The sequence below is a fragment of the Callorhinus ursinus genome, unplaced genomic scaffold (genome assembly GCF_003265705.2).
Source record: "Callorhinus ursinus isolate GAN/ISIS: 27379988/994484 unplaced genomic scaffold, GSC_fseal_2.0 scaffold1772, whole genome shotgun sequence".
In the NCBI taxonomy this organism is placed as follows: Eukaryota; Metazoa; Chordata; class Mammalia; order Carnivora; family Otariidae; genus Callorhinus; species Callorhinus ursinus.
The window spans coordinates 1-9,815 of NW_027398826.1; the positions used below are offsets into that span (position 1 = coordinate 1).

Genomic DNA, 9,815 nt, shown 5'->3' on the forward strand with positions numbered 1-9,815 from the left:
GGTGTAATACTGACAGGCTGTACAATGCCAGAACGAGAGATGTGTGACTATTCTTCTAGAACATGGTGCTGATCCAAATCTTGTGGACATTGCTGGCAATACTGCTCTCCACTATGCCACCGTTGGTTCAAATACATCAATAGCAGAGAAGCTGCTTTTACACCATGCAAATATTGAAGCGAGAAACAAGGTACAGATCAGCTGTCTTTATGAAGTATTTGAAATAATATATAGGTATATATAAGTTTTTTTAGCCACAAAACATTTTATTTACATATTTACTTATATGTGTAATAAATACATATACTGAAGTCTATACCTCAGGTCCTGTCGTCATGGAAACAACTCCAAAGCCAGGGCAGGGAGGGCTAGAGAAAGATGATGCCCATGGAGAGGGCAAAGTTCCGTCCCCCAGCCACCCTTCCGCCCTGGAAAGAGAATCTTCCCATTAGCGCTTGGGAGTGAATGGTGGGCTCAGAGCCCACAAAGGATTGAAGGCCTAGAGGGGAGTGGAGGTGATGGACGCTGGGTGCTGTGCAGGGGCTTAGGAAATGGGTGCTGCTGGGAATGGGTGGGAGACTCTGACCCAGTGGGGTAACTTGGGTGAGTGTAAGTGGGAGGAGAAAGCAGCAGGTTGCAGGCCCTGGGCACTCCAGGCCCCAAGGTTCTGAAAATGAGAGCAAGGGGATCAGGTCATGACATCCTACAGGGGTATCTACTTGTGCTTGTAGCCACTCTTCCCGCCATGTACCACATTGAGGTCTCCCATTTCAGAGAGTAGTTCCTGCTCAGCCTTGTGTAGTTCCTCAGTGGGGTGGTAGCTGTACGTGGGGAATAGCTGATGACCATGCTCACCAGTCCACCTTCTGTTTCTTTGACACGCCTTACTTCTACCACTGCCCTTACAGAAACACTGTTGGTTGACATAGGTAGGGTCAGTTTTTCATATTTGGAAGCTCATGCATTCCCTGAATGAAAATATTTTGAAGTAACTGAATTGTCTAAGATTTCACTTTAATGATACTTTTTATTTTAAAAGATTTTATTTATTTGAGAGAGACAGAGAACAAACATGAGTATGGAGGAAGGGCAGAGGGAGAGGGAGAAGCAGGGGAGCCTGATGCAGGGCTGGATTCCAGGACCCCGGGGGTCATGACCTGAGCCAAAGACAGACGCTTAACTGACTGAGCCACCCAGTTGCCCCAGAGCCACTCTTTTAATTCCGAGTCCCTCTCCTCAGTGACCCATTTGGATCAAGAGTGCCTTATGTTGACATCTGGGATCCTGATACCGTTGATAGAAGAGAGTCAAGCATGTTTGTGTAACCCGGAGAAAACCTTCATCTTTTTTTTTTTTTTTTTTTAAAGATTTTATTTATTTGTTTGACAGAGAGAGAGCAAGAGAGGGAACACTAGCAGGGGGAGCGGGAGAGGGAGAAGCAGGCTTCCCGCCGAGCAGGATGTGGGGCTCGATCCCAGGACCCTGGGATCATGACCTGAGCCGAAGGCAGACGCTTAACGACTGAGCCACCCAGGCACCCCGAAAACCTTCATCTTTATTGGAAAGCTCTCAAAACTATACCCCTGAAACTCTAATTTCTCAAATGTTAATGTTTGCCACATAAAAGTATTGTCAAATGGGGATAAGCAAATTTAAATGGATTTCTTTTGTGCTAGATATATAGTGCAGTTTTGTCATATTTCTCAATCATAGATGATCATTGAATCTTTCTATTGGCGCACAGTACTTATGTTTCAGCAAAGTATATGTTCTTTGGAATGTAATTTAAAAAACACTACTCCAGAGATAATCATTTAGGTTGTTAACTCAATAAAAATACTTAAAGCATTTACTGCTATGTTTTAGAGTTTGGAGATATAGAGAAAAAAAATAATCCCTTCCCTCAAGAAGCTCTTGGCTGAGATGGGTGCAATAAAATAACTAGAGCATACCATAATAAATACTGTGATAGAAGCCAAGATTCTTGGAACCAGTCAATGAAGTGAGTTTTGGAGAATGACTGCAGTTTATCTGTTGAAGAGGTGGGAGAGGGCTATTTAGTTTAGTTTTATTTATTTTATTTTTTTAAAAAGATTTTATTTATTTGAGAGAGAGAGAGTGGGCGAGAGAGCTCGAGCATAGGGGCGGGGCAGAGGGAGAGGGAGAGGCCAACTCCCCTCTGAGCAGGGAGCCTGGGATCACGACCTGAGCTACCTGAGCTGACCTGAGCCCAAGGCAGATGCTTAAGGGACTGAGCCACCCAGGCCCCCTGAGGAGGGCTATTGTAAAGAGAAGGAGCAGCTGGTGAAAGCACAGAAGGGCGAGAGTACTTTCTCTATTATATATTTGAGTTTAGAGGATCCTTTATAAGTTTTAAAATTCAGTATGGAAATATGTAATTTTGTAAATTATAAATTGTTTTTGCACTTTTACAGGATGAATTCACACCATTTTTACTCGCTGTAAGTAAGAACAAACAGCAAATGGTGGAATTTTTAATACAAAAAGAAGCAAATGTACATGCAGTTGATAAGTCGCAAAGGTACAGTAGTTTTGGTTTTTTTTTTTTTAACCTTACATTGTTCTGGAGTGGTATAGTTACTCACGTCAGAAAGATTAACTTAATAAGAAGAGGATTAATTTATAATTATATAGTGAAAAATGTCAACATGTCATCAGTTAGGCAGAAAGCAATTATTCTGACAGGGCAACATGGAAGAACAGTGTATGGTAGAATTTATATTCCTTCATATTATTGACTGATGTCATTTGCAGTCTTTTTTTTTTTTGCCATATGATTTTATATTAGCTAAAGGGGTTTCATGTTAGTTTTATTAGTTTTATAAAGTGTGGACTCCTAACTTTTATTTTACTTTATGATGCAATATTGGACTTCTTAACCCTTTTATAGTATTTTTGAAACTTCTACTTCATATATATTTTCTTTAAAAGATGAATATTAAACATAAATAGGAGTTGTTTTGTCTTTTGGATGACTCTTTGCTTTAAATTGCTTTTTGTTTTTGAAGAATACTGATGTTAGATGATCCCTAAGTGATTATTAATTACTATTACCAGACAATATGGGCTCATCATCCTTTTTCATGTTCAGTATTTTTTTTTTCCATTGGTAAGGTAGAAGGATGAAAGATAACTTTAATTGAATAGACTTTTCCTTTAATGAGGACATATCATAGGTGGGTGATAAAGAGAAAAGAGATGGGCTTTAGATTGACACAAGACTAGGTTTAATTCCTAGCTTTCGTGCTTGCTGGGCGTGTGACTTTGGAAACATTACTAATTATAACCAGATACATCTCCTGATATGAAAAGGAGGATAATAATATATCCTTCAAGGGTGGTTGTGTGTAATGTTTTGTATATATATAGCATTTAATTGAGTGCCTACCACGTGCTTATCTTAGCATCATTACTGCAACTATGACTGTTTTATCACCATTAGTATGAATACTGTTATTTTAAGCCTGCAAGTAAGCTTTTTTATTTTTTTATTTTTAAAGATTTTATTTATTTGAGAGAGGGAGTATGAGCAGGGGGAGGGTCTAGAGCAGGGAGCCAGACGTGGAGCTTGATCCCAGGACCCCGAGATCATGACTGAGCTGAAGGCAGACGCTTAACCGACTGAGCCACCCAGGCGCCCCTGCAAATAGCTTTTTATACGGACCTGTCCTCTAGGTGGCTTGGAAGCACACTGTATCAGATTAAGGAAGAAATGGGGAAGTCTTTTTTAAAAATCTTTACCCATTCAGATGAGTGACCTCAGCATAGTTTCTTGTTCATCAAAGGACTTTAAAGCAGCAGCTTCTACTGTCATACCCCAGTAGGACAAGAGGCTTCTTGTTTGTCCTTTCCTTTTAGGCATGGAGGTAATTCACAAAGATGAGCGCGGGAACATGTTAATGGTCAGTTCTGTACTGACAGGCAAGATATTACCCTGATAAAGGATATCAAATGAGCTGTTTAAATAACTCTTAAGTTCCTAAGGGTGAAGTTATCTCTCTGTTATTTTAGAACAGCCCTCATGCTTGCTGTACATCATGATTCTGCAGATCTAGTCAGGGTTCTTCTTCAGCAAGGTATTGATATCTCTTCTGAAGATGCGAATGGATGGACTGCAGAAGAATATTCTATTTTTAGTGGTCATAAAGTGTAAGTGTTTACATTAAAGTGTTAATTATTACTAAACTGAGGTATATAATAATTTAACTGTTTTTTTTTTTTTAAGATTTTACTTATTTATTTGACAGAGAGAGACACAGCGAGAGAGGGAACACAAGCAGGAGGAGTGGGAGAGGGAGAAGCAGGCTTCCCGCGGAGCAGAGAGCCTGACGTGGGGCTCGATCTCAGGACCCTGGGATCATGACCTGAGCCGAAGGCAGAACCTTAAGGACTGAGCCACCCAGGCGCCCCTACCTGTTAGTTCTTATGTAACAGATGAGAGTTCGTTGTTTGATTCAGGCAGTTTTGGGATGGCACTGAGTTAGCCCACGTCATTTGCCAGAAATCAAGAAAAAGGCTAGACGACTAGTAAGAAGTAGTAATGGGTGCAGGATTCTTTATCTCAGGACTATTGAGACCTTTATCCTTAGGGATCCTAACTGTATCTGTTTCATTCCAAGTATAACTCTTATGCATGGGGTAGAAATAATGTTACATCTGTGTTTTTTCTTTTTCTTTCTTTCTTTTTTTTTTGTAGATTTTAGTTACTTGAAGAGAGGTAGAGAGCACAGGCGGGGGAGGGATAGAGGGAGAAGCAGATTCCCTGCTGAGCAGGGAGCCTGACGTGGGGCTCCATCCCAGGACCCCAAGATCGTGACCTGAGCCGAAGGCAGATGCTTAACCGACTGAGCCACCGAGGCGCCCCAACATCTTTGTTTTTTCTAACTAGTTACTTGGGTCTTGAGATGTTCAGGTTAGTAGAAAACCCTATACTTTCCCTTGAGGGCTATCTCCTATACTTTCCCCCTTGAAGTTTCCAAGAACCTGAGGAGTTCCCTAAGACCAAAGAGACCATGTTTTTTCACAAGTCATTTCGAAGGAAAAGACATTCTTCTCATTCCCTTGTTTCCTCTGATTCTACTACTACAGCATTGCCATTGAAACTGGTTCTGCAGGGCGCCTGGGTGGCTCAGTTGGTTAAGCGACTGCCTTTGGCTCAGGTCATGATCCTGGAGTCCCAGGATTGAGTCCCGCATCAGGCTCCCTGCTCAGCGGGGAGTCTGCTTCTCCCTCTGACCCTCCCCCCTCTCACGCTCTCGCTCTCAAATAAATAAATAAATAAATAAATCTTTAAAAAAAAAAAGTAAGAAAGAAACTGGTTCTGCGGTGTGGTCATGATTGATCTTTGCTCCTAGGATGCCCTTGCAGATCCACATTCCTCAGTCTTCAGGGTGATCCAGAGTTAGACTTCGAAGTTACAACTTTTTTTTAGTTTACTACATATGCTTATATGCTCAGCTATTCCAAAGCACCAGCACCCTGTTCTGTCAGCTGGGCCTCCTGGCTTTCGCCACACACACCCTTGCGTTCACACTCAAAAGCCTTACGTGAAGCCCATATGTTAGCCCAGACCTTCATGATGAATTACCATTTGAGGGTTTTGCTTGTCTTTTCTGCTAGCAGATGGTAGTTGGGACCATTCTAAGCTGTTAAAGAGGTTCAAATACTGCTGCAGGAAGAGACTGGACTTCTCTTTCTCCTTTGTTACTAGACCTATATCCCAAGCCTGCTTTAAATCCTGTGGAGCGGCTTTTCTTATTAGGTGATGAAAGGTCTCATATTGCCCTTCCCAGAGTAGTGGGCATCACCTTTCCTGAGAGGCCATGTTTTGGGTTTAATATTTCATTAAATCCTCTTAACAACCTTGTAAAATAAGGCAGTAAGATGCCTGTTTTATAGAGGAAGACTTTGAGCCCAAGAGAAGTGGCTTGTCCAAGAGCAAATAGCTGTGAGACTTAGGACTTCTGAGTTCTAGACACTTTCCATTATGGCAAGCTAACTCTAATTTACTAACTAATTACTAAATTACTAATTCATGACTGGTTCACCTTACTTTTTTTCTCCTTTCATTACATACTTAATAATTAAGTAATATTAATAAAAAGTGTATAAAACTTATAAATTTGAAGTATATGGGGTACTTTAAGTTTTGATATTAGTTCTGATATTTGAAATACTCTTTTAAGAATTTGGTATTTGGTAAGTGTTTTTCATATCAGTATTGAAAGAGTAACATTGTTTATCACCCTTTTTTATATGTAGCAGTCGCCAACTAATTGCTGAACATAGAGAAGAAAAACTTAACAATTATTTGCAAAATAAGAATCCAGGTAAGACTTTCCAGCATGAATTACTTTTGGTGGTCCTCACATAGATGGAGACAGAGTAAGGAAGTTTTGATAATGAAAGAGCAATGAAAAAAAAAAAAACCAATGTGTAAATTGCATATGTATTTTTTTCTCTCTTTTCTTTTCTTTCTTTCTTTCTTTCTTTTTTTTTTAAGATTTTATCTATTTATTTGACAGAGAGAGAGAGTGAGAGAGCACAAGCAGGGGGAGTGGCAGGCAGAGGGAGAGGGAGAAGCAGGTTTCCCGCCGAGCAGGGAGCCCGATGTGGGGCTTGATCCCAGGGTCTGGGGATCATGAACTAAGCTGAAGGCAGACGCTTAACCAACTGAGTCACCCAGATGCCCCTATTTTTTTTTTCTTTCTTAATTTCTTTCTTAATAGTCTAGTATTCAGGATTATTTAAGAAGTTAATTGTAGGTACTGCTGTCATGAACAATGGGGAAGAAATCAGAGGGAGACAAACCGTGAGAGAGACTGGACTCCGGGAAACAAACTGAGGGTTACAGAAGGGAGGGGGGGTGGGGGGATGGGGTAACCGGGTGATGAGTATTGAGGAGGACACGTGTTATGATGAGCAGTAGGTGTTACGTGCAATTAATGAATTGTTGAACACTACATCAAAAACTCACGGTGTACTGTAAGCTGGCTAACAACATAATAAAGAAATTAAAGTACCTCAGTATGAACAACAACAAAAGAAGTTAATTGTAGGTAATTTAAAATATGAGGCGGTATTGTCTGAAAAGAAATTCATTATTTTAGTCATGACCCCTAAAATCCCATATGATATTTTTGTGTAAATAAGAAAAAGAGATTTTAAAGTTAGTATGTTTTATGTTTTCTCTATAAGCATATTATAATAAATTGAACTTGTTATGAAAATGGATCTTTTAATTTTTACAAGTGGATTACATTTAGTAAATATTATTCTATGGTGACTTGTCTCATTAAAAAAGGAACTATCCTTAAAACTGGGGACTTTACAATACCTTCCTGGTGTCGTAAACAAATGGCAAACAATAAGAACTGCAAAACTTAGCTAGTATGCAGCAATACCAATGAGACTTTTTTTTTTTAAGGTAACTGTCTATTGTTTTTGCAATTTACTCATTTTCATTTGTTCACGTAACAAATAACTATCAAGTGTCTTTTAGCTCCTGAGTGTTATTCTGATGTTGTAGAATGCAAACATTCAAAAAACACAATCCCTGCCCTCCAGGAATTTGTTATTATCCTTGTCATTTTTATTATTTACTCTACTTTATTCAGTGCTTACTATGTGCCAGAGTCCCCTAGTGCTTATAATTACCATTGTTATTTTTTTATTGACATTTAATATGTTCCAGATACTGTAAGTCCATAGTGAGGAATTAGACTTTGAGGAATTAGACTTTTAGTAGAATTTAGGGTAAGTATGCAGACTGAATAGTAAGTTTGCCAGGTAAAGTGGCAGAAGGACGATGTTTGGCAGGAGAAACATCCATCAAGATTACATGTTTTGTGGGGCACCTGGGTGGCTCAGTCGTTAAGTGTCTGCCTTTGGCTCAGGTCGTGATCCTAGGGTCCTGGGATCGAGCCCGATGTCGGGCTCCCTGCTCCGCGGGAAGCCTGCTTCTCCCTCTCCTGCTCCCCCTGCTTGTGTTCCCTCTCTCGCTGTGTCTCTCTCTGTCAAATAAATAAATAAAACCTTTAAAAATAAAAAAAAGATTACATGTTTTGCAGACGGAACAGCAGTGCAAAGGCTAAAATGTACGAGTGAACTTTGGAGGATTTATGAGCAGTTCAGTTTTGCCAGTACAAAAAGTGCGCTATGGGAATGGTTGGAATGAGGTGAATACTTAGCTAAGGCAAGCTTATGAAAGTTTTTCAGTCCTATGGAAAGGAGTAGATCTTACCCTGTAGACCTTGGGAACTTTATCAGGTAAAATGCTTTTAGCTGCAAATAATAGGTGACTTATAATAGTGACTAAAACAGGGGCACCTGGGTGGCTTAGTCAGTTAAGTGTTGACTCTTGGTTTTACACAGTCTCGGGTCATGAGATCAAGCCCCACATCACGTTGGGCTCCGTGCTCATCATGGAGTCAGCTTGAAGATTCTCTTCCTCTGCCCTTCCCCCCATTCGTGCACTCTCTTGCACGCTTCCTCTCTCTCTCTCTCTCTCAAATAAAGAAATCTAAAAACCAAWCCAAACCAAAACAAAACAGTGACTAAAACAATAGGAACTAGAATTGTTTTGATGGTTCAGTGATGTCATCAGGATCCCAGTTGTCTCTTTTTCATCTTTGAGGTTGGCATTATTTTATGTCTCCCTTCCTGGTTGGCTAATTAGCAACAGCTCCAGGCATAGTCTCACATGACAATATCCAATGACTGGAAGGACTGTTTTTCTTTATATGTTTCTTTCATTAATTAACTAATTAATTAATTTAAGATTTTACCCATTTATTTGACAGAAGGAGAGAGAGACAGCAAGAGAGGGAACACAAGCAGGGGGAGTGGGAGAGGGAGAAGCAGGCTTCCTGCGGAGCAGGGAGCCCGATGTCGGGCTCCATCCCAGGACCTGGGATCATGACCTGAGCTGAAGGCAGACGCTTAACGACTGAGCCACCCAGGTGCCCCCTATATGTTTCTTTTAAATAAGAAGAAAACTCAGAGGCTAGCAGTAAATTTCCTCTAACATTTTATAGGCTAGGTTATATCGCATGCTTGTTCCTAAACCAGTCACTGGTAAATCAGGTACTGTGATTAGCTTAGCATAATCATTTCTCCTTTTGAAGCTTTTTCTTTAAAGGGTCAGATAGTGACTATTTTAGGCCATGTGGTTTCTCAACTACAATTACCAATGTAGTGTGAAGGCAGCCATAGCAATATATAGGTGAATAGATGTGACTGTGCTCCAATAAAGCTTTATTTACAGAACCAGATGGCAGGTCGGACTTGGCCTGTGGCCGTAGTTTGCTGGCCCCGCATGTGGAGGATAAATTGAAGGAAACCGTGTAAAGAGACTGGAAGACAAAGGAAGCTTATATTTCCTTAGCCTAGTATCAGTCCATTATGAAATTTTCACCCTTCTGTACTGAAAAAGTCAGGAGGCACAATTTATTCAATTTTTTTGAATATTTAAAATTTTTAAAAAAATTTTATTTATTTGAGAGAGAGAGCACAAGTGGGGCAGAGGGGCAGGGGCAGAGGGACAGGGGCAGAGGGAGAGGGAGAAGCAGATTCCCTGCTGAACAGGGAGCCCGATGCGGGGCTTGATCCCGGGGCCCTGAAACCATGACCTGAGCTGAAGGCAGATGCTTAACTGACTGAGCCACCCAGGTGCCCCCTTTCTTTCATTTTGCTCAAAATTTCTTTATTCATTTAAGAAATAATAATAGTTGGTGGCTTTTTTTTCCCCTCTGGAAGTCATCAGTTAAGAGCTCATGTTTGAGTAGGGCAGTGGC

General features: G+C 40.5%; 1 protein-coding gene across 1 annotated transcript; it reads left to right on the top strand.

The window, feature by feature from the left end:
• Nucleotides 1-20: 20 nt before the first annotated feature.
• Nucleotides 21-9,809, top strand: LOC112817841 (ankyrin repeat and SAM domain-containing protein 6-like). The gene is made up of 4 exons (XM_025865139.2): nt 21-190; nt 2,436-2,542; nt 4,033-4,170; nt 6,283-9,809. The coding sequence occupies exons 2-4, from the start codon at nt 2,484-2,486 to the stop codon at nt 6,392-6,394; spliced, it is 309 nt and encodes a 102-aa protein (XP_025720924.1). The 5' UTR covers nt 21-190; nt 2,436-2,483; the 3' UTR covers nt 6,395-9,809.
• The last annotated feature ends 6 nt before the right edge of the window (nt 9,810-9,815 follow it).